At 46.2% G+C, this 24953-nt stretch overlaps 2 protein-coding genes across 3 annotated transcripts in view; one reads left to right on the plus strand and one right to left on the minus strand.

Annotated features, from left to right (window-relative positions):
- The window catches only part of emc8 (ER membrane protein complex subunit 8), a 681399-nt gene that overhangs the window by 637632 nt on the left and 18814 nt on the right, over positions 1 to 24953 (minus strand). The window lies entirely within an intron of this gene.
- Positions 1 to 24953, plus strand: part of gse1b (Gse1 coiled-coil protein b) — a 182651-nt gene that overhangs the window by 146366 nt on the left and 11332 nt on the right. The window contains exons 3-9 of the mRNA XM_052063449.1: positions 11194 to 11391; positions 18255 to 18463; positions 21583 to 21746; positions 21890 to 22090; positions 23192 to 23359; positions 23495 to 23859; positions 23947 to 24277. Coding sequence (XP_051919409.1) covers positions 11194 to 11391; positions 18255 to 18463; positions 21583 to 21746; positions 21890 to 22090; positions 23192 to 23359; positions 23495 to 23859; positions 23947 to 24277 — 1636 coding nt within the window. The remainder of the gene's footprint in view (positions 1 to 11193; positions 11392 to 18254; positions 18464 to 21582; positions 21747 to 21889; positions 22091 to 23191; positions 23360 to 23494; positions 23860 to 23946; positions 24278 to 24953) is intronic.

Consider the following 24953-nt stretch of genomic DNA (forward strand, 5'->3'; position numbering starts at 1 on the left):
TTATCACTTACAGTTAAAAACATTGTAAACCCATGACATTCACATCCCTGTGACTGTCTCACAAAGTTTCAGTATTATTGCTGCCTTTGTGGGTGTTTTTTTTTTTTTTTAACCAGAAAACTTCCACAGTCTGCCTTCAAGTTTGATGGCGCTGATTTCAGTGATTTTGTTTTCATATGATACTCTCGCGTTGTGACGAGATCTCACGTGACTTGCAAAGTCAGATGAATTTATGGGAAAAGACCAGTTCAAAGGACCGATTTATGGTTTTATGAATTGATATTAGCTGCAACAAAAAAAGGAAAATTTATTGTATACCGCTTTTTTAACCCAATTTTTACAGTACTTCATGTTTAAAACTGGGTTGCACAAACAAGGTTTAATCTCGGATTAGCTCTAATCATAGATTAGTAAAACGAAGTTTAAAATGAGTTAATACTGTTTTAAAATTAAGCAGAGATCTGTTGCAACATCTAAAATGAATCTCGGTTGAGTAAAACTCATTTTAAACGGAGTTCAACACAATTAATAGGGATGATTGTGGATATTGAAATTAAAATGAATAATCACTTATGCAGTTAAATGTATATCTTAGACTGCAACACCACTGTTAAACGGTACGGGTGTCAGACTTCACAGCCCGGAGGTCACTGAGCGGCAGATGTTTGGTTTGTGAGCCTATGCGCACGTAGCGAGTGCTGGGGTTGGGTTTTGTTGTTGGGTTCATTTGAGGTTGCAAAGACGTTTGCCAGAAACTCGCATCAATTTTTCTTGTCGCCATCAAATTTTGAGAGCTGCGGTGGGTGAGCAGGTTCGACACATGCGCGCATTCGCTAAATTAGATTATGGGGTTACATTGCTAGCTCGTAAAAACGTTACTTTTTAACCTGATCAGCTATATTGGAATTACTCAGCAGAGAAGCTTCAACTTTTCCTCATTTGACAGCAACTTGCGGACCGAATTAATTGAACAAGCAAACAGACAACAGCACGGTGAAAACGTAAGATGCTTTTTTGCAGTAACGGTAGTGACGGCAGTAACCGTCAGTAACGGTATAACTGACGGTTATATCACGACGGTTAGATCAACCAGAGTGAAACAAAAGAGACGTTGCTCACAGTTACAGCATCGGTACACCTGCATTTCTTTCACTGCCATGTATGACAGTTGATCCTGTCTTCCTGTTCAACTACAACCTGTCTCTCACCCAAAATTCCTCTTCATTATAAAATTCAAGAGAATTGAGCCTGCCTATCAGTTGTCTTTGAAATACTTCATTATTTTTGCATTGTACACCTAAAAAAAAAATCCATCCATTGTTAAACCATCCCAATTTTCAGGATAAAATGACTTCCCATAACAGTTTAAACTGGAGTTTAAAGCTCTGGAGCAACAGAATTAAATTTAAACTTGATTTAAGAGTACAAATTAAACTGAGCTTTGAAGAGAGGGTTAAAATTTAATCGGTCTAATTTGAAACTAGGGTTTAAGGTTGCTGCAGTAGAATTTAAATTTAAACCATGTTTCAGTCAAGTTTTAAAGTTGGTTGGTGAAATCTGGCCTAAGAGTGTCGCAGGTGCTTTTACCATGACATGCTCAATGACGGTGCTGCTGTACTTGATTACCTCTGTTTGTGCTTTTTGAGTTCACGTGCTTAATATCTGCCACGTCTCGCCGCACTGCCACCTTCCCCTGTCTCATGGTAGCAGGTGTTTAAGAGACGAGGTCAGCAGGGCCCGATGGCGGTGTAGACGTTGAGGCGCGGAGGGGCAAGTCACGAGTGGACTCCCAACCTCCTCTCGCCTGAACAGCTGGGCTGATGCTGAAGCTGGCCCACTCATTAGGAGAGCAGCGAGGGGGCTGTGTCCCCCTCAGCAGAAGCTGCTGAGAGAGCGCAGCCACACAGACAGCAGCTTGACTCCTGGGGCATGGACCATGTGAGCCAGAGAAGACAGAAGGCTCTAATGTGCGCCTGGTCCTGGCTGCGTGTGTTTGTGTGTGCATACTCTGTGTGCGCTTGCACCCTAAGCACCGTTGTCAAGCGTAACCAGACTGTGCTGTCACGCGCCCACGCTGGTGTCTCCGAGAGCACAGCCACACACTCCTCAGATGACACGCGTGCACACAAATACACACAGACACACACACACACACACACACACATGCACACAAACAGCAACCTCGACCACAGCCAGCATGTAATTAACAGACAGAGGAAATGGCGCTGTCGGGGTGGCTGAGTCGGATGCAGGGAGGAGGAGAGAAAATCATCTGAGCTGGCGCTTCCCCTCAAGACACAGCCTCTCTGTGGATGTCTGTTTCTCCGGATAAAGGGAGAGGAAGGCGACGAGAGGGAAGTGGTGCCGGACGGTCTTTTGAAATTGGTGCTTTTGTTCCAAGCCATTGCCGTGCAGGTTGAGGTGGCGGTGCTGGTGTGCAGTGTGACTAGAAGAGCGAAAGAGAAGTAGGAGGTGAGGGATGAATAATGAGAACGCACACACTCGCGCACACTTAAAGCTTCCTGTATGTTGCTTTTGTGTGTGCGTGTGTGTGTGTACTTAAGACAGTGAGAAAGTGAGGTCAAAGTGAAATATACTGTGTTCTCCGCCGTTGCTGCATAATGGAGGCCCGCTGTACAATGACAGCCCTCACACAGGCAATGCTTGTTGGCTCCCTTCCTATTTCTTTGCTCCTCCCTTCCTCGTTTCTCACCCTGACGATTTGTCTTCCTTCTTGCGCTTCAGCTCGGTACCCGAAAAGCTACTGTTGCAGCATTTCCTTGATAGGATTTCTTGGCCTTTGACATGATGCAAATGAGGTGGCGTGCACGCACTCTGACATGCGCTTGCAGGGGTTTGCGTGTTTAAAAACGCACAAGCAGACACATCCGTTTTTTGAACGCTCAAGGGTAGATTGCCCTGACATCACTTCTTTGAAGTCAAACAAACCTGGAACCACCAGAGCAGGTTTATCCTGCTGTGCTGTGAGTGAGTGAGTGAGTGAGTGAGTGAGTGAGTGAGTGAGTGAGTGAGTGAGTGAGTGAGTGAGTGAGTGAGTGAGTGAGTGAGTGAGTGAGTGAGTGAGTGAGTGAGTGAGTGAGTGAGTGAGTGAGTGAGTGAGTGAGTGAGTGAGTGAGTGAGTGAGTGAGTCTGTATACATGCATCATCGGTCCAAAAGTATTTGGGTAATGACAGAGTTAGCTGTTTGTCGTGTTTAATTTTCTTTTCATTAATTCACTTTGCAAGATAAAGTGTTGGTAAAGAGGAAAGTCTCAACACAGTGTGTGTCTGGGTTCCTGAGAAATGATACATTATTCTCATCATCATCATCATCATCATCATTTATTAGCTATATATGTATACACATAACAGAATTCAACAGGTGCGGACGCATGCATAAATTGCTAGGATCAAACATTACATTACTGGACTAGTCAATGCTTAAAATGCTTAAAACACTCTGTGCTTAAATCTTTGTTCAGAAGACGGACTGCATTAGGGAAAAAACTTTCGCGATGGCGACTAGTTTTACCAAGTATCGATCTGTATCTTCTACCGGATGGAAGTTCTTCAAAAAATTCGTTAGCAGGATGAGAGTCATCTTGTGTGATTGAATAAGCTCTCCGCAGTGAGCGCTGAACATAGATCTCGTCCAAAGACGTTACATCATGACCGATAATTCTGGAAGCGGTTTTAACGACTCGCTCGAGCAAGCGCCGGTCGTCGACCGTTGCACGACCAAACCAGACCGTGATCGAGAGCGATAAAACGCTCTCGATCACCGCCCGGTAGAATTTGGTCAGAATGCGCTGGCCGACCCCGAAGCTCCTCAAGCGTCGCAGAAAGAACATGCGTTGCTGAGCTTTTGCTACACAGTGGCCGACATGCGCCGACCAGGTCAAGTCACTAGAGATGTGAATCCCCAGGAACTTGAAGGTTTCAACGATTTCGACGTCCGTGCCGTTGATAACCATCGGCTCCAGAGGAGCCAAGGGTTTCTTCGGATTGTCCTGACGGAAGTCGACGATTACTTCCTTCGTCTTCGAGACATTGAGCTCGAGATTGTTCTCGGTGCACCACATCACCAGTTCGTCGACCTGGCGGCGGTAGTCGCGCTCACTGGCCACAATGAACCCAGCAACGGTGATGTCGTCGGCAAATTTAAAGAAGTGACAATCAGTAAATGAGGCCACGCAATCATGTGTCATCAGGGAATACAGAAGGGGAGACAGGCAGCATCCCTGTGGAGCGCCTGTACTCAGAATTAGTTCACTGGACACTGAGGAGCCGACTTTAACAACCTGCGGTCTCAGACAAAGAAAGTCATAAATCCAGTGACACAAGTTCAGCGGAAGTCCTAAATTTAGAAGTTTTGTAAAAAGCTTGGACGGAAGAATTGTGTTGAAGGCGGAACTAAAATCTATGAAAAGAAGTCGGCAGTAGGTCGGAGTACTCTTGTCAAGATGTCGGTACACTTTCTCAAGCGCTATAGACACAGCGTCATCTACTGACCGGTTCGCCTTGTAGGCAAACTGGTACGGGTCCATAGAACGAGGTAGTAACGACTGGAGAACATCCTTCACTAGGCGTTCGAAAGACTTCATGACATTTGAAGTCAGAGCCACTGGGCGGAAGTCGTTTAGAGTAGTTATCGGCGAACGTTTTGGTACGGGAATGATGACAGATGCTTTGAAAAGTGCAGGAACTTTGCAAAGACGAAGTGACCAGTTGAAGATTTCTGTGTAGATTCCACCGAGTTGCTGTGCGCACATCTTGAGGAGACGGTTCGAGACTTTGTCGGGACCCGTCGCTTTATGGACGTTTGCGCGTTTAAACTGCTTCACGGTGTCAGTAGTAGAAATCTTCAGACGATCAGGATCTTCGGGTTCATCGCTGGTATTAGGCTTTGGCATTGACTTTTCAAACCGGCTGTAGAACCTGTTCAGCTCATCAGGTAGAGTTGGGTCGTCAGGATCCGAGTTCTTGTTGCCGCCAGACTTGTACGGCGCTATTTTCCGCACTCCCCGCCAGAGGTCGCGACTATTTGTAGACTCGAGGGAATCCTCGAGTTTCCTGGCGTAGTCGCGTTTGGCGGTTTTGACGGCGGACTTGAACCGATACTTTGATGCTTTGTACGCGGCCGCATCTCCAGACTGAAAGGCTGTTTGACGAGCACGTGATTCGCGCCTGAGGGCACCGCCAAACCAGGGTTTCTGATTCGGATAAACGGTCACTTCCTTGATGGGGACGCATAAATCCTCGCAGAATGTGACGTAATCAGTCACCGCCTCGGTACACTCATCCAGGGTCGCATTTTCTAGGAACACATCCCAGTCCGTGCATTCAAAACATCCACGGAGTCGATCAATGGCATCGGACGTCCACTGCCGGACTGTCCTCTTGAATGGTTTCTCACGCTTGAATTGAGATTTGTACGTCGGGATGAGGTGGACACAGGCATGGTCAGAGGTACCGAGGGGGGCACGTCGCAGTGACTGATAGGCGTCCTTTATCGTGGTGTAGCAGTGATCGAGGGTATTCGGCCCCCGAGTTGGGCAAGTCACGTGCTGGTAGAACTTTGGAAGAGTTTTACGGAGATTACATTGATTAAAGTCGCCGGCAATGATAGAAATAGCCCCTGGATTCGCGATCTCATTGTTCGCGATGACGTCAGCGAGCTGGTTCATTGCCTTCTTGGTGTCGGCTTTGGGTTCGCTGTAGACAACTGTCAGTAGAATTGAAGGGAACTCTCGTGGTAAATAGAAGGGACGGCAGCGAATGGTGAGGCATTCAAGTTCCGGAGTACACGACCTAGAAATAACCTTTGTATCGGTGCACCAGGACTCGTTGATCAAAAAGCACACACCACCGGCCTTGCTTTTGTTGACCTGGTCAAATTCACGATCGAATCTGAACAAGGCGAATCCGGGGGGTGTAACAGCGGCGTCGGGTATCTTTGACTCTAACCAGGTTTCGGTGATACAAAAAACGTTACATGTTCTGAAGTCCTGTCGCGAGTCCATGAGGCTGATTAGCTCGTCCATCTTGTACCGCAGCGATTGCACGTTTGCCAGCATGATGCTCGGTAGAGGGGCACGGGAATTACGTTTCCGGAGTTTCACCAGCGCACCCCCTCTCGATCCCCGCCTCCGCCGGCTAACGGGTCGTATTCTACGAGTAGACTGGCTGGGTTCTGGAGACTCGGACAGGATTTCCTCGATCAAAATACGAGCTTCTAGGGCAAAGTGAGGCAACTCACCAGAACTGTATCGATGCTTGAGTAAATCCTCCCTAGTATAGTGAAAACACTGACACGATTTAGTCCAGATAACAGAAAATAAAAGCCAAATTATTGCACAGCGTAGCACCATGTCGCCATTGCCCGGCGCCATCTTGGTCCGGGCCACACACCCGGAAGTATTCTCTCGCTGTTCAAAATATTTTAACAATTAAAACTGTTGTTTTGATTTTCTTCTTAAATTTAATCCGAAGGTCTACACTTTTGCCACATTTCACATTTGTTGATGGTTTTATGTCAAATCCAGTGTGGTGTTTAGAAATTATACAATCTGTCATTGTCCAAATACCTCTTGTGCTTACTGCAACTGTAGTTTTATACCCCTTAAGTGAAATCTGTAATTCAGAGGAAAGTTGTGCCTTTGAAACTTGCTCCTGCTATCTTAGGTTGTCCACATCACTTGTATTTCTCCATGGCTTTTATAGTAAGAATGCTCCGACATGCCCGCCGCCCCCCTTGGATGGCCTTGTCAGCACGGCTAACAAGGCTGTCAGCCACAGCGGATGACATGTTCTCATCACTCTAACTCCAAAATCCCTCCCGTATGAGAGGTTGAGCGACTTAACGCTGGCTAATTTCACCATGATAGGAAGTTGAACCAGCCCTCAAATGGAAGTCCCCCACACAGACTCGATTGGTCCCCTTTTGCAACGGTTATCAGATTCTGTCATGTGGACTTTTTTTTTTTTAATACTTCATAAAGTTCACGCTGATCACAAAAACAGGACATTCATAAAAGTCCGCTGTGCGTCATTAGTATTCCTCCCTTGTCGTTAAAGCTCATCTACAAACAAAGACGAGTTGACAAATTTATTGTATGAACCGTAGTTGCTCATAGTCAAAGCCTTCAAGCAGGTTTCTGGAAGAACCAGTACAGTGCACGGAGTTTGCTCTGCTACTACAGTGGGAAAAGTCAACAAACAGTAAGATTGTTGAATGTACGAGAGTTCGCTTTAGCTAACTTCTTCGTCAAATGTGGCATGTTAGTGAATTACAGCCACATGTGTGTGGCCAGCATGAGGAGGATGTTCAAATTAAAATGTAGCAAGCTTATTAAATAAGCATCTGCTCTCCCTCGAAGCGAGCAATGCTTCTGCAGTCGTCAATTTGATGTGGACGAGCTGGTAGATGGATCAGTCCCATGGGGCTACCACTGCTAGTTTTAACAAGCTGATAGGCAAATCCCTTCCTGGTTAAAGATTAACCGCTCGCCAAAGCTGCCGCTGCATTATCTCCCCACTGGCCTGGGCACGCAGGAGCCAAGAGGATTTATTTTGTGAGTATGTCCATGTGATTGACTGAGTTACTGAGTGAGAGAGAGAGAGAGAGAGAGACAGAGAGATCTAAATTCAAACCACTAAAAGGTGGAACTGGGTGTTTATTTGGCGATGGGAGTGAGTGATCAGGTTTTCTCTGCGGGGTGTTCATTCTGTGCGTTTACTGTGTGCCATTTAGCAGTCAATCCGTTCAGAGCCCGTGTGTGTACGTTTGCGGTTTGTTGTAATCGGCATTCCGTTTTCCAGAGCTTTTGTCTTATTTTCCCTGGGGGCGAAACAGCACGAGGAAGTTCCGTGTGTATAACAGATTCCTTTTAACAACCGGGTTTGTGAGTTCATCTGTTGAACTATGATGCCGTTGCCAAAACATATTGTGCATTCGCATCTCCTAAGAGTTTCATGCAAAACGGTGTTTCTCCCCTCCTCTCTCGCATGTGATTGGATTTAAAAGACCGAGGTTGGGACCTGTGCCACTTCACCAACTAACTGGGAGATGGCGCCATCTACTGGATATTTCTTGAACCGCCAATCGCCTTGTAAAATTGACCTGGAGGCTGGCTCACTGAGTGTCATAATCCTCTTTAGTGCAAATGCCTTTTCTCACGCACTGTTGTCTTGCTAAACAAATCTCATGTTCGATCTTCCTTTTCCCTTTACATCCTTTTGTACAGACAACCGACAGGATCCGCGGTCTCGCAACGCAGTCAAAAAAGGAGCACTACTCCTGATATTGGAGGAGAAACAGTGAAATGTCCCAAATTTCTCAAGCTAGATCATCATGAAATCAGTCAGATTCATTAAGTAGTGTGTCACACTGAAATCGTTTGACTTCCATGATGCCATTGTGACAGGTCGCACTTAACTTACCTGACACAATCTGGGTCAGATCTCTGATGGCGTTTGCCTCGTGATAAGAGCGAGCTGAGGTGTGTGATGATGGGAGGGATAGCGCACCAGCATGTCCCGAAGAACAGAACAGTGCTTTGTCACAGGGTGGCCTTTGGCTCTTCACTCTTACCAACCGTGTCGCTGTGCCCCCAAGGTAATCCCTTTCCGCTGTCGTCTCTCTGGTCTGCCCGCTCCCTCGCTCTTCCGAGAAAAGAGAAGTGGCAGCTGGAAGCCACTAAAAAATATGACCCGTTCACACCCCTGCAGTGAGAGCAGGACAGGCAGGGCGCAAGCCGTGTTTTTACTTATCCAATACACTCCGCTGCTCTCGCCCTGATAGCCCCTGGTCGAACATAAATATGCCATCCTCAGTTTGGTGTGGGCAAGTTCTTTTTTTGTGTGTGTGTGTGTTTCCGTTGTTGTTGCCAATGACAAAAAAGAGATGGCAAACCAAGTATGTCTATAAAGTAAATTGAGCTTAGCTCATTGTGGGCAATGTTCCCAACACCATGGTTCCTTGATGCTCGAGGGCTTGTCACAGGCCACAACATGTCTTTCCGTCTCAAGGAGGGAAGGGGAATTTACCAAACCTTTGCGTTTCCTATTGCGTCAATCCACGCACACACACATTTAGCTCACGCACACACGCCAAAGGGGTCAGGCGTGGCGAATGGCTGAGCATGTCTCCCCCTCCCCCAGCTCGCCTTGGCAAGCCATGCATGCCTGTGTCTGTTATCTACAAATGGTTAAGGAATTATAGGTTGAGAGGGGTGGAGGAGGGAGAGTGTGAAGGAGGAAGGTTTATGTGTGTGTTCGGGGGGTGAGGTCATGTGACATCGCAGCAGCTGCTAGGCTAAGAATTTCAGTTTTCCCACTCAGAGGGAGAGAGCAAGAACACGGAGGGGAGAGATAGGCAGCGCGTGTGGTGTGTTGCTTTGTTAGATAAGCTCCAAACGGTCTTTGTGAGAGGCAGCGCCAGAGACGGCAACGCGGGCGGGGAGGGAGAGCGGGCGAACAGGCAGGCGAGAGGAGATAGATAGACGTGAGGGAGCAAGAGACACGAGCGGGAAGATGGTGTGCGTCGTCTCGGCGGCCGCCGGTGCGCGCTGGTGTGGGCTGAATGTGAAGATGCAGACATGGGGGATCCAGGAGTTTCCACTCTTTTGTGCAGTAAGAAGCTACAACCTCACAGTCTGCTTGTCTGTTTGTTGGGTGGGGGGGTGAGGGGGTGATGAGTGGAGGTGACAGGAACCGTGGCCAAACCTCCGGATGTGTGGCTCTGTGTTTGTTTGTGAAGCTTTGTGCTCATCTGTCTCCTTTCACCATGTGGCTTGATGTGTGCGGTCCCCACACAGCCTTCTGTCTTGATTGCGTCGATTTCTGTACGTTTATTAAATGGTCAGTCAGGCTTTCATTTTCACTTTTAGTTGACTTCTCCTGCCTTTATGGAATTTCTTTGCCAGACAGGGGCTTCACTAAGTAGTATTACAGAACCGGGCATTCTGTGTGTTTGCTCGTTTGCCGCGATCCCAATGGCGCAGTGTGTATTGTTCAGCCAGTAGTCATTCTTGACTCCATTATTAATTGTGCATCGGGTTCACACGGAGTGCACTAGGTGACTGGGGGGTTACAGCCAGGACTACTGTGAGCTCTTGGGAATGTTGTTTTCTCTCTCTCTCTCTTTCTCTCGCATATATGAATCCACTGCTGCGTGTGTGACAGTGTGTATGTGTCAGACACATGCAGGGTGCCGTGCTGCTCGGCTCCGGAGGGGACGCAATCTATTTATAGCCCCCTCAGCCTCAAGAGTAAATTCGGATATAAATCCCATTTATACAATTGAGTTATTGACATTTGTTTTCCATGTCAGCGGGTCATTTTTTGGTGCTACTTTCATCAGTACACGAGTATGAAATATAGACTATCCTCTGAACTGCCCTTCTTGTGTGCGCGTGTGTGCGCGTGTGTGCGTGTGTGTGTGCGTGTGCGTGTGTGTGTGTGTGTGTGTGTGTGTGTGTGTGTGTGTGTGTGTTGCCGGAGCATGTAAGGCTATCACATGCCCTTCTGGCATTTAGGGATTCCACTGATTGAGGGGCTGTCAACGCGGTGTCACCTTTCAACACACACATACAAGCACACACAGGAAAGGAAGGAACCACCTCCCACCCCTTCTTCCCTTCCAACTCTCTTGCATGGGAAATCAACCTTTTATGTTTTGCTCCTGGAGGAAGTCCCATAAACACGTGAACTGTGATAACATAACATGCACGGTGAACACGCAAGGTAACGCAATCGCTTTGATTGTGTCGGAGCATACGCTGTTCCAACATTGTGTATTGTCTCACCTTTGACCTCAAGCAGACACACAGCCAGACTTTTAGTTCTTGGATGTGGAAGGTCGACCTGCCCTCGTAACCTCCCACCCCTGACCCCAAGCCATACAATGAATGGCCCACTGCCCCTTACGCCACCAATCCCCATCCGCTCCAGCTGTCACCGAAACTCAGCACCGCACTGTCACTGCAAGAAAACAGCTTTATATGCGTTGTTCTTTTTTTTCCATCCATGTTGTCTGGCTCATTTACATAGCCGGCATTCAATATGTATTCATTTCACGAATGTAAGAACATGTGAATGAGTAAACTTCAATCATCTTAACATAAACTTTTTTGAAAATTTTTGAAATTATCGATCTATTAAAATTGCGTCATCCCTTTTGTTTGTTTGCAGGTATGAGCCATGAGCCAAAGTCACCATCCTTAGGAATGATCTCCACGGCAACCCGTACTACGGCGACGGTCAGCCCTCTCACCCCGTCGCCTCTTAATGGGTCCATCGTAGCCAATGGAAGCCCAGCTGCCCAGTCGGCTCATTCTGGATTCGCTGCAGCCCTCCGAAAGCTGGCAAAACAGGCAGAAGAGCCACGAGGTAAAGTTGTGAGGCCAGCATCAAGCCAGAGGCTCTTTCACAACTGTCTGCTTGCTGTATTTGGGTATGAGAGCCTTTCGTGGGCCATTTATGCAGCTGAGAGCAATATTGGTGTTGGTAGGCAAGGCGCTGACTTACTTTGTAATTGACGACCCTACAGAAACTGGGATGAAGAGGCGCTACTCACACTCACCCACTCAATGCATTCTCAGTGTGTTCAAATACGTTTGTGTCTGCAGCGTTTTGGCCGATTCCTTTATTTTTGCTGCAGTCTGATGACACTATGAGACGAGAGAACAGAAATTTACATCTGAATCAGATCGCGCTCAATTTTTGAAATTGCATAAACAAAACACCAAATCGTCAAAGGGAAAGTATTCGAACAGATGAATTTAAACTCAATTAAAGTGAATTAGACTTTATATATTATTTATATTCTAATTGCGCATCCTTTCCCTGCAATAACTCCATCGAGCCTGTGACCTACACGTTTGCATTCTTCTTGTATAATTTTCCTCACTTCCACGGCAGCCTCTTTCAGTGGTTTTTGTTCGAGTAATGAATACTCTGTAATGTTACAGTCTGGGGAATTGACAGTCCACATGCCTGTGATGCACTCCTTTGTTGTTTTTGCAATGTGTTTTGGGTTATGACCAAAATGAACACCGGAGGATCTCCCAATCAGTTTGGTTGACATCTGGGTTTAAATTAGCGTGTAAAATGTAATAAAAATTCATTTTGCTGCTGCCATCATGTTGTACATCAGTGAAGGTGAATGAACCCATCCGAGAAAAAGCCATGCGATTCAGAACTATGACATGACCTCCGATGAATATTGCAAGTTGTTTGCATCATCGAGTGTCACAATTGAACTTGACTCTTTGCCTCTGAACATTGTTGCTGAAGTAACTAACAGTCGTTAAATGCATCATCAACAGCAGTTATCTAACCATTAACTGTCTGTTACTTATTTTACTGAAGGTTTATTTCTTCTGCAGGACATTTAAAATGGTTCTATTGGCTCTGGCCGATGTTTGCACAATGGCACTGATTGAAAATGAAAGCAAATCAATCCTAAACATTCTCCCAAAAATGATGATTAACTTTAAATACATGAAAAAAAACCCTCTGACCAGTAGTGTTGAAATGTATATCCAAAATTGATCAGTTTTATATACTATATATTTTTTTCAGAAATCTATACAGTCCCCATTTTGGTCTGATAATTTCTCAAAATATTGACCCATCTAAAGTGTTGCAAATTGCTTGCTGTCTTGCAATGTTAAAGGCTCAACAAATCTGCCGTTTTTTGTGTTTACTGAAAAGTGACGACTTTGAGGATTCTGGCCAATGCCAGTAATAAACAGTTTGTAATGGAAGAAGTGAAACTTGCAGAAACTCAGTCACTGGCTCATAATATCCAAGGTTGTGAGCAAATAGGGACATTCGGCTTGGTTCTTGACAGTGATGGGAGGCTTTGGTCTTTAACAAAAGTAAGAACATGGACCCCCAGGACATGGGGTTATATACTGAGTTCCATATCAAGTCTGAGTCATCATCAAATGTGGAAATTAACACGCTCGGATATTGGACAGTGACAGTATCGATCAAAGTAGGTGTGGTGAAACTGTACCATGGGAAATTACAATTATGAAATAGCACATTGCAATATCAATATTTTGTCTCAACCCTAACCCCCACCCATTAGAACTTACATTGCCCTGTGACCACTCGGTGACTTTCGTGCTTCCCATCTGGAGTTTATAGAGGCCTGTATATAAATATAAAAGTGTGTGTGTGCATGTGCGTGTGCGTGTGTGTGTGCGCGCTCATATCTACCTTTTGTAAAGACCCAGCTAGTCCAGTTGTTCACCCGTGTTCTGGCTCTTAAATCAGCACCATGGCTGTCCCCAGACACGTTGCTCCCCTGCAACTGATTTATTAAGTGCAGATAGAGAGAGGACTTGACTCTCATCACCTCCCTCGTGATCCTTCTCCCGTTCATCTCATTTTACGCCCTCAACCCTGTATGCGCGCTCTGTTACGTTCTACTTCTATCTCTCTCCAAAAGAAAAAAATCCTTTCAGGGGCCATTCTTGCCACCTATTTATTTAGTTATTTATTTATTGTCTGGGGCTCACTTTTTTTTATTCTTATCACTCTATCTTGCTTTTTAATATTTTTCCCATCCCGCTGCAAGATGAGAATATGTGAATGCCAAGTCAAAGGGTTCTATTCTTTGTCTGTGTTGAAGAAAAGGTCACCAGATAATTGCTGATAAATCCCAAGCCCCGTTTTTATTAAAATCACAATAAAGCCAGTTTGCTATTTTTGTGGCCTGCTGACTGGGCTGTCTGTCTGGTCAAGGATGTGATGTGTATGCGAGTCCGCCGTCGGGGCTTTCGGGGCAACCCCACTTGTGTTCCGAGCCATGACCCCGGGGTGGGTAGAGCCGTGTCAGCCCGAGAACTCCAGCCACATCATTTCTTGGCCTTTATGTATAGGTATCACACCCCAACAGCCCCACACATGCAAGTAGATGTCTTTGCAACCTTGTAAGCAAGCTGCAGCCTGCCATCTTTCATGTGGCGCCTTGACTCAATCTCTCACACCGTGGTTAGATGAGTTGTGCAGCATACTGTGTTTGGGATAGCATGACTCACCATCCTATGGCCTGGAGGAATTAGCTTGGTTTTAGTGATGCTAAACTGGCTAAACCGGCAGCTACCGAACTCCCAAAGTCCCTGAGCACTGTCGCTGTTTATATGCACACGTGCAAACCCAGACACACGTATATTCACTTGTCTGCGGCAAGTGTAATGAATAGTTCCGTGGACTGAGTGCTGTGCTGAAGAGGGGAGGTGATGGATAATGAGCTTCAGAGTGGCACAAAACACACACACACACACACACACACACACACACACACACACACACACAAAGCCCTGACAACATGCCTCAAAAAGCCCATCCCGCTGATAAGTGATTAATTAGGCAGATCTGGGTTTAATCCTCGCAGTTGTTTCCTCTCGCACGCTTCGAGACACATCATCAGAATTTCATCACTGGCTTCACACCAACTGTTGTACCCCGCTTGGAAATACAGTGACTACAGAGAGGGAGAGAACAAAGGTGCACAAGATAGTGAAGTACATTGGCAAGACAATAAAGATTTGAACGTAATGAGCAGATTTCTGCAAACGTGAAGATTTTGGACATGTCTGTAAAGACGTGTGCTTGTGCGCATGTGTCCTGAGGCTCTCTGTTTCTCGGACCGTGTTGGGACAGTGAGGCAGAGTGTCTGTGACCTCTCCATCTGGAACCTGCCTGGAGCTTGTGTTGCCTGGCTGTGCTGCGCATGCATCTTCAAGGCAAAAGCCTCAGGGCAGCGACTGGCACTGACACACTCACAAACAAGCCCATTTGACACCACACCACCACCCACCGTCCTCCATATAACATAACCGGATTTCTTGCGGGACACTCATCAGCATCTGCATTCGTCTTTGTTGTCTTTTCGCCATCTTTTCCCTCCTTGGCGCCGCATGCATCACCATGCCCGATGGAACTTGTTTTTTGTTATTAGTTTTTTTCTTTTTTTTCCAAGAGGGCGGTGAGATCAATAGATGAAGGAACAAACTTCAGCCTATGACAACAGCTTGGCCTGTTGTCATTCGTAAATCTGTGCGCGAATGTGTGTCTTCGCTTGAGCGGTCAAGTGCAGAGGCAGCCTCGGAGAGGGGAGACTTGTAATAGGGGACCCAATCCAGAAAGGAGCTCCACATAAATCAAACGGACTCGCTCTCAATGCTCACGCTGTCACATCACTTTGGTGGCCTCTCTAGCTTGGTTCCTCTTTTTTTTAAAGAATATCATTTTTGCATTGATTATGCACAATAGATCGCAAGTATTGAGGAGAATGTCTTAATCCAAATAGATAAACATCTTCACAATAAACGCCATATAAAACGAAATAATGTACCTATTGTTCAATGGAGTCATGCCATAGACAAGGTTTGCGTCGCTGATGTGTTGTTCTTCAGACCTCAAACTAATTAACAGCACCTCTAGTGGTTGCAGCGAAGTAATGAACCACTTTAACACGTGATTGCTCAATGATTGATTTATTATGTTCATCTTTATCTGGCCCTCGTCTTAAACAGCTTCTTCCCTCTAGCCATTACCTCCCTAAACAGTCACTGACGTAGTCACCCTTCTTGTACTACAAATACTGCTACTGGTCACTCTAAAATGGTTCAATGATTTTGTTGTTTACGATGATACTAATGCAGCGTGTTATACCGGAGACAAATTCCTTGTGTGTTCTACATACTTGGCCAATAAAGATGATTCTGATTCTGATTATATTTTGTTGAAATAGCTATGATGTTGTATGTACTAGCTTCACATTTGAGAACGCCACTGGTGAATCATCAATAGTCTTGTGTTAATATTTTTGTTGTCATCTCGCTGTCTTTTTCCCCACTCACCTGTTTGTCTCGCTGCTTTTCCTGTTCACTTAATTATTTAGGCTGCTCTGTCTCTTCTCCACTCTTTTCTGCTTTTAACACTGGAAAGGAGGAGATGAGAGGTGGGCTTTGAGGAGAGACGGGCGGGTGAAATAAATGGAGCAGAGGTCTGTTGCTTAGCAGTACAGTCTCTCTGCGATCACCGCTCCCTTCCCTTTCTTCTCTGCTTCTTCTCTCGTTCGAGCTTCATTTGTTCTCCCATACTTACGTAGAATAGTGTGTGCGTGCGTGTGTGTGGTCAGTGAATAGGCCGTGACACAAGAGCTGTATTAAGCGTACCTCCGTTCCCCAGGCTGAGTGGGCAACTATTGATTGGCCAAGTCTTGCAACGGAAAGTAATGGCTCGCTGAGGTGAGAGGGGAGGATTAAGCTACTAATTGCCTTTACGTAGACAAGATATGCTCCCCATCACCCCCACCCTCAACAATACTCACACTATTTTCCTTTTTGTTCCACCTCTTGCCTCACCTCACACCTCTTTTGCACACTCACTTTATTTTTTTTTTAACCCCGAGTAACCACCTATCTCATTTTTATGTCTCACCTCACCGGGCTTGCCAACTTCACACCCCAACCTCACCGCTCTTGCTACCATAGATTTTCAGTTTTCTAGACCGTAGTCTTACTGCCATTATTGATTCCTTCCATTATTCAGTGGTATGAGTCAGAATGAGATGTTTAAAATCAGTCACTGTCCTGACCGCGCCCACAATGGGAAGTGTTGTCTGTTCAGTTACCACGGTAACCGTCGCTAGGAAGAGTTGGTGATATAGAAGAGACCTGTGGTTTTTGTTCTAATGGTGTGAAGGGTGGGGAGGAAGTAGACTTCAAACTCAAAAAGAGCCTGCGGTTTCAACTGCTTCCTTTTGTGCGGCTGCGTGCAAGATGCTCCAACTACCTGCTTGCCGAAGATGCTCTTTTGTGTCCTCTTCTTCCTCCCAAACTGTGTGCCTCAGTGAGATGTTTGCGACCCAGTTTGACGGTGTAATGTTGCGTTTTTGATGAGTGTGGAAGACTCGCTGGACAAGATTATGGAAAAAAGGGATGTTGGACACTGTTTTAAGAAATCATAGTTATCGGCTTCTGGGCTGATACAATAAATATGCGTGCTCTTGAAACTGAAACTGCTGTGATGTGTGAATGTGAGCATATCATTTGGGAGTACTGTGACTACAAAGAGAGAAAGTGAGAAGTGAGGAAAGCGAGGCACGCGACCAGACTGTGACCCTTTGCTATAGGCAGTCGCAGGAGGGTTTTGTTAATATGTGATGCAAGCCTCAGCAGAGAAGCTCCTTGGGCCAGCTTCTCGGCACCTGCTGTGTGTGCGTGTGTGTGTGCGCGTGTGTGTGCGTGTACGTGCGTGTGTGATGCATGCACACGTGCAGCAGAATTGCAACTCTACCGGTATGGGTAATTCTGTACATTCAGAACAAGTGTTTCACTCTCAAGCAATGTTTCCATTGTGTGGCTGCTCATTCTCAGCACTCTCACTTTAGAATAGTGGCCTAGGGTCATACATCTGGCCTTTCAAGTGCGTTTTCTGTTGCCATTGTATAATGCTACAATCCGCTTTTTGTCTTTTGTGAAAAGTGAGCACTGGAACAATTTGTCTCGATCGATGACTCTGGAAAATTATTTATAAAAGACAATTCTGAAGAGGTCTGTTTTTTTCCATCTTTCATCTTTCCTTCCAAGAAATTACATTCCCTTGAAAATTAGAAACGTTAAATGTGAATGCTTGGAAAAACAACTTCAGCACAACCCAAAACTCTAAACTAAACTACTTCATGGAAGCACTACAGACCTTGTACATCCTGTTAGATAGATTTATCTATCCATCCATCTATCCATCTATCCATCATCCATCCATCCATCGCTCTCTCTCTCTCTCTCTCTCTCTCTCTCTCTCTCTCTCTCTCTCTCTCTCTCTCTCTCTCTCTCTCTCTCTCTCTCTCTCTCTCTCTCTCTCTCTCTCTCTCTCTCTCTCTCTCTCTCTCTCTATATATATATAATATTTTTTTTTTAATTGATTGATTGATTTCTTTAGTGTTTGTTCAATGACCAATGAGTTGGGCCTGAATTAATTGCACCCTCTGCTGTCATGCGTATGTTGTGACGTCATTTGCTAAGAACTCTAAATGGATCAAATTCTACATGACCTATGGAGTCTTCAACAATAAAAATTTGATGCATACATTTATCGTGCCCTTCCTGAGTGTCTGTATGCGCTCGATGGTCACACTATTGCTATATGTTACAGTCCGAATTAATTCTTCTTGTGTAAAGAAGGATGACATCATACTTAACCCACTAATCTTCCCTGTCATTCCCCAGCTGCCTCGTCTATCAGCAGTGAATCCTCCCCAGTGTCGTCGCCAGCCACCAACCACAGTTCTCCAGTCAGTACGCCCAAAAGGGGTCCTCTCGGTCCAGGGCCTGTTCTGGTTCCCCCAGCAGGCCACAACGTGCCAAACACTCCACCCGTCGTCACCATTGCTCCAACCAAGACAAGCAACGGCCTCTGGAGGAGCGAGGGACGCCAGGTAAGGAAAACAACCCAAAAAAAAGAGTCTTTAACGAAGCCTCTTCTATTTTTAGGACTTTGATTTCTTTATGTGCCCTCGAAGCTGCAATGGGGTGTTTTTTCTTCAGCTTGCCAGTTAGCACAAGCCGGCACGCAGACAGGCTCACGAGGGATTAATGTTTTTTTTTTTTTTTTTTTTCCTGACCTGTGACTCTGGTGGTTTGAATTTGACATTCGTGTATTTGAGATAGCTAGTATGGTAATGAGTATCTGCCCGAGGTCACTATCATGCCACCACTTACCCACCTTTCGTGCCCACCTTGGCTTTCTGACTTAAACAATGCGAGTTGCCCATTGGACATAAAGGTGACGGCTTTCCTCTTCTCCTCAGAGCAGATCCTGCAAAGTCCACAGTCTTTAGGCTCTTCATCATCCTCCAACTACAGTTTTAGTGCCAACTTCCCACCCACGCAGTCAAGTGCATCCTCACCTCATGAGTCCTGACACACGGTCGCTGCTATGTAGTGGGGCATTAGAAAGAGGCAGGGAGGGAGAGCTGCTTGCTTTGATAAGGAGTGGATTATGGATTATGGCCTTGCTTTAAGCCTTCTTATCTCAGATCAGGGCTAATGGTGGAGGCCAAGCACACGGTTCTGGACAGCACTTGCCTGGCACTGTGCACAAAATGGTCTGTTTGATGGCCATGAAGAGATGGGGATAGGGAGAGAGGACGGAGGGGATCGGTGTGGCGTCTTTTAGCAAACAGTCAGTGGGCAGGTCACACATCTTGAAATATGCAAGTTCATTCTGGGCATTGTACTCTCGCCCGGACACCCACCTCAGATCCCCCACCCCAGTGACCCTCACTTGGCTTAGCGATGGCTTTTAGAACAAAATAACACTAGCAGGGTTCAAGGGTCAGCCTGAAGTTGGAGGGGAGGGGGAGTGTCTATTGCCGTTCAAGTGTGTCACCGTTTCGGCCAGTCAACTCGAAAACACCCTTTCCTCAATGTAAATACCGCCGTTTGTTAATTTACAAGTTTATGTGCCTGTGTCTGAAAGAGGTCAAGTTAGAATTGAAGAGGTCATGTCACCGGGTTTGTGGGGCCTCCGGCAGCTTTGTGGAGCAGAAGAATGAAGATGGCGAGGCAATTGATGTGGAGAAAGAAGCAGGGGTGGGTGTGTGCAACACTGGGGATGCAAAAGATAGAGATGTAAAACTATCCGACTGCGATGCCACTTGAGAGAGCACAAAAATCCTCCTGTTCATAGAGAGCCGCGTGGCCATAGAGGTCACCCAATTCAAAGAAAATGGTCAGCATGGAGGCGGTGGTGTTATCTCAAAGCCCCTTTACAGTCTCTAATAAAAGCTTGTTTGTTGCTGTGTTAACATACAATATAAGCTCTGCTTTCTATTCAGCGTCCCTTAGATGAGGCAGTCTTTCATTGGGGCCGGGGGGGGGGGGGGGGGCTGTAATGGCCAAAGCAGTGATGGAGAGAGGGGTTTGGTGCGTTGGCATTTTGCTTTAATGACTGCAGGATTCTGCTCCCGCTGCGGGCAGTAATTGCTTTTTAATTGGCAATTTAGAGTCAGGGTTCCATCTGAGAGGAGTAAAGGAGCACTCGACAATGTGTAGGGTCTCCCAGCCACTGAAGGTTACGGGGCCTGGCTCGCTCCGAGGAAGATGGCTGTAAATGGATGGTTGTCTTCAAGACTGTGCGCTTGCATAAACGTGTACATGTGCGACAAGCAGCTATTGGAGACGTCAATGGTCAAAGTGTAATGTCTGCATTGGTGTCCGAGTGCCTTGGTGAATGAAGGTGTCGTTCTAATGAGCAACATAACATATCTCTCTGCTACAGCCAAGTATATCCTTGTACAATTTTGATATTGCAAACAGAACAATCGTTTTCTTGGAGCTGCTTAATCATTCCCATGTATACTTTTGTTTTTGTTGTGCTTTTGTTACTTCGATGAAACAGGGACAGTGTGACAGTGGTAAAGCAGCCGCAGAATTGCAGCAGCACTGCAGTGCTTTGTTGCATCGTCTTATGATAGGATTTCTGTGGAAAAGAAGAGTTGATTCTGATGGTCATCATCATCCGGGCATTGCACCAATTGAAGAAACAAAGAAAGATGTGGGGAGGAAACATGTGGGTGCATTTGAGGATGGATCTTGCAAGTCAGTGTCAGCCTGGGTCACCGGTTGCAAAAACACAATGCAGAGGGTAATGCCTCACTAAATGGGATTTGTTTTATCAGTGACACTTAGGGTAGTGCTGTTGCAAGGTTTCTCTCTAATCCTGCCTGGACCAGAGGTTAATTTAGTGGGGGCAACAACTATCGTTTCCTCTCCCGCATTCATTACTATCTACCTCTCCACCTCTCCCTTGCTTCAAGTCTCATTTTGCGGGAGAGAGCTGTTCTTCCTCTTCTCACTATACTCCCCCCCCACACCCCCCATAAACTATTTCCTTGTACAACTTACAAAGGTTGCAAGATTCTCTGTTCAGCAATTGCATTTGTTGCCAAAGAGGAACCAAAGCTTTCAGAAAGCGCACTCCCACTCCCACAGCGGGATGTCTTTGTAGCTCTGAAACAGCGTGCGTGTGCGTGTGTGTGTGTGGAATTGGATAAGTGAGTCCAAGCTTGCCGCCAAAGGCAGAGAGGGATGTGACAGAGATGTTGGATTGACAAGAAACACAGGCAGCGGGATGTTTCGCGTTGGATGTTGCCTTCCCCGTGGATGCTGTTGTGTGGAAGCTGGACACACAATGCAGGAATTTATTGTTGTGCTGGTGTTGTACATTATCACATTCATATCGATCACCACGATGACATTTCTCGCTTAGATCTCGTCGTTATGACTTTCGGCTTGTCCCACTTGGGGTCGCCTTTGTTTTCTACTGTTTAATACAACGGCATGCATCCTCAGAGAAATGGTGAAGGGGCTTTATATTTGTAAGGGAATGTTGCATGTACTTGAGGTGTAGGCAGAGCCTGTCGAAGAGACTTCTAAATAAGACCCAATCCTCTTTCTCCCTTCTCACAGGATGGGCTCCATCAACACTGACAAGCGTTTCGGTCACACGTCTGCTCAAACAATGAATAAGAATCTCGTTGCATCTCTCCCCCAGGCTGATTCCGGACCTCGTGGGGCCAGCAGGGAACGGCTGGGTGCCGAGGGGCCCCTCCCCCAAGAAAAGGGCCCCTCAGTCCCTGCCCACCTCCTGGGAAACCCGTATGCTTTTGGTCTCCCCACTGGCGCTGTGATGCAGGATTCACGTTTCCAGCCCCTCAAGTGCGTGTTTCTCTGTTTTGAATATGTTTGAACCTTTGGGAGAATATTTATAGAGCCTACATACTATTTGTATTCAGACAATGGCTTTAAACTGTTACAATTTGCCCTGCACTTCAACTCCCTTCTGTTGATGATATTTACAGCCTTCCTAGACAGTTGCCTAATGCCGTGCCGCCTGGTCCTGTACCAGAAGAGTACCTCCGTGGTTTCAGGCCCTATGCCACAACTGAGGATGCCCTCCGCATGCCCTCTTTGCCATTGGGCCTGGACCCCGCCACTGCAGCTGCCGCCGCTGCCTACTACCATCCCAGCTACTTGCCCCACCCGTCCTTCACCCCGTACAGGTGGGCCACTTCATACAAGTGTCTTGACATGTCTCTGCGCTTCGAATAAAATGTGCAAGCCTTGGCATTTTGACTGAAGAAGAGGAAACAGCAGCGGTTTGCTGCTACCACAGAGCTCTTGTATCTCAAATTTTTGCGAGTGAGTCAAAGCAAAATATCGTCAAAGCACCGCTTCGTTTCACGAAAAACCTGTTTGTCGGAAAGTCAAGGCACCACTGTTACAAATACAGCAGTTAACATTACGATTTTTGTGAACTACACTACACAACTACACAGAAGAATGCAGCCACTTCACTAGGTTTCTATTGAGCTGTATTAGAGAACAAAAAAAAACTTTTCAATTTAAAACGATCAGATAAATCTTAATAATTGTGGTTTGTTGTGTTTGTTAGTGTCGGATTTCATTGCACCATAATGCGAGGTGCATCTGACTTCTTGACCCAGTCATGTTGCTAAATATGGAGAAATGTATTGTTGTGCAGTTGTAAGCAACTGCAAGCTACAACCAGAAAAAAAACATTTTCAAATGAATGTCGTAGTGTAGAATTTGTGTTATTATTGTGGCATAATCTAGATTTCTACTATAGTCAAGCTCTTTCCAAGAACAGTCATGGTCACTCAAAAAATACCCGCAGCACAATTTCTTTTCCCAAATGGGATCATTTTGGCGCTAAATTATGGATGACTTTGGCTATCAGGATGTGTGTGTATGTGTACGTGTACGTTGAAGGGCCCTTCTTGCTTCAGGCCTCCACATCAACTGCGTTTCCCCCCCTTCTTCCTGTCAGCCTTGCAACATCAGAGAAATGCAGCAGCCATCACATACTGCACTGTAATGGGTTTAATGAGGGGATGAGCCGTGGATGTCACCGATATACACAAGCAACACACCATTGTAACATAACACAGGCTCTGACAGCTCCTGTGCAGTGATTGAGGCTAGCTGACAGCCACTGCTGCTTTCTTGAGAGAGAGAGAAGACACTCTTGTTCTTCTTTGAAGAGAGAGAGGCACAAAGGTTAACAATAGTGAGTGGTGAGCTGTTCCAAGGTGAGACTGACGCTATGTTTTGTTTTTTGTCATGCAATGCTCATCTCCCAGGATGGATGACCCATTCTGCCTCACGGCTTTGAGGTCACCTTTCTATCCACTACCAGCAGGGGGCGCATTACCCCCCATCCATCCGTCTGCAGTTCATATGCACTTATCAGGGGTCCGCTACCCCGGAGACTTCACACACCCTTCACTTTCAGCACTGCAGTCTGAGAGGTAAAGTCTTATTGCTTTTAACATAACAAATACAAGAGTGTATTTTGCAGTAGAGTCAATGTGATTGCATTTTTTTTCCATGTCTAAACCACCCTGCTCCTTTACATCTGGTCGCATGTCTACTTTTCCCTCAAGGCTTCAGCTGGAGGATGAGCTGCGGCAGCGCGAGAGGGAGCGAGAACGGGAGCGTGAAAAGGAGCGGGAGCGGGAGGCTGAGAGAGAGAAAGAACGGGAACGTGAGAGGGAGCGCGAGCTGGAAAGGGAGCGAGAACGGGAGCGAGAAAGGGAACGAGAACGGGAGCGGGAAAGAGAGAGAGAAAGAGAGAGGGAAAAGGAGAGAGAAAGAGAAAAGGAACTGGAAAGGCAAAAGGAGAGAGCGCTGAGAGAGAAAGAGATTCAAGCCTCCAAGGCTACGGAGAGCCACTACATGGCTGAACTCCATGTCATGAGAGGGCAGGAGGACCGAAGCAAGCCAGAAAGACTCACCCCTAATCGGGCTGGTACGTGTCTCCGCTGCCACCGTTGCCCCGCCATTTTGTTTCTCAACACCTTTCCACTTAACCAAAGATCTTTCTGTCTGTTCACAGATAAAACCAAAGAGCCCCCCCTGCCCGCTCCCAAACCGGTCCCGCCAGGACTCCATTCTGCAATGGTACAATCACATCATACAGTCCCTGGTCTAATCTCAGGCCACAGCCTCTACATGGGGCCCAGTGCAGTGGGGACAGGTCTCCCAACCTCCATAATCGCTCCCAGGAACAATGAGGAGGAGAGGTGGTTGGCAAGGCAACGCAAGCTGCGGCAAGAGAAAGCAGATCGCCAGTACCAGGTGTCGGAATTCCGCCAGCAGGTCCTGGAACAGCACCTGGACTTAGGACGGAACCCTGATGCACCGGAACACAGAGCAGACTTGCACAGGTGAGAATTGAACGCAGGTCCTTTCAATTTTAATGTTGACTTTGTCATGACCTTGCGCCATTCATGCAGAAACTGTTTGCATATTTGTTTATCAGTCGACCAATGCAAAGCCTCGGGGCGGGCATGATGATTTGAATTTGACCGGATGTTTTTGTCAACTGTTTGTCTTGAAGCAATATAGTCATTGGCTTTCGTACTTGGCAGCAACAAGCAGAGGTCACAACTTGTCTAGTGCCAAAGCAGGGTGCTGGACAATTAAAAAAGTACACTTTAGCGTATCACATTTTAAATGGAAAACTATTATGTTTGTTGCCAATTTTGTAGTATGGTAAATGCAAAACAAATCGGTCTAATGTGAATCGATTGAGGTGTATGTAGGATTGTAATCAATGAAGCTTGATATTACAATTCATCATTCCCTCACTGTTGACAACTTCATCAGCAAAAGAAAAATCTTAGTGATTCATTGCCATCATCATTTACTGTAAAAGTAAAGTTCAAAATGAGACAAAATAGTGAAAATGTTAGAGCTAGCGAGAGAAATTTTGTGGCTCCACTCCATTCTGCCTGACTGTATTACAACAAAGATCCTCCCACCTTAAAGCTAATTAAATAGGTGCAACGTTAATCAGAAAGCTATTAACATATTCTTCTATATTATGAAAGCTATCCAAAA

Source organism: Hippocampus zosterae, chromosome 4 (genome assembly GCF_025434085.1).
Source record: "Hippocampus zosterae strain Florida chromosome 4, ASM2543408v3, whole genome shotgun sequence".
In the NCBI taxonomy this organism is placed as follows: Eukaryota; Metazoa; Chordata; class Actinopteri; order Syngnathiformes; family Syngnathidae; genus Hippocampus; species Hippocampus zosterae.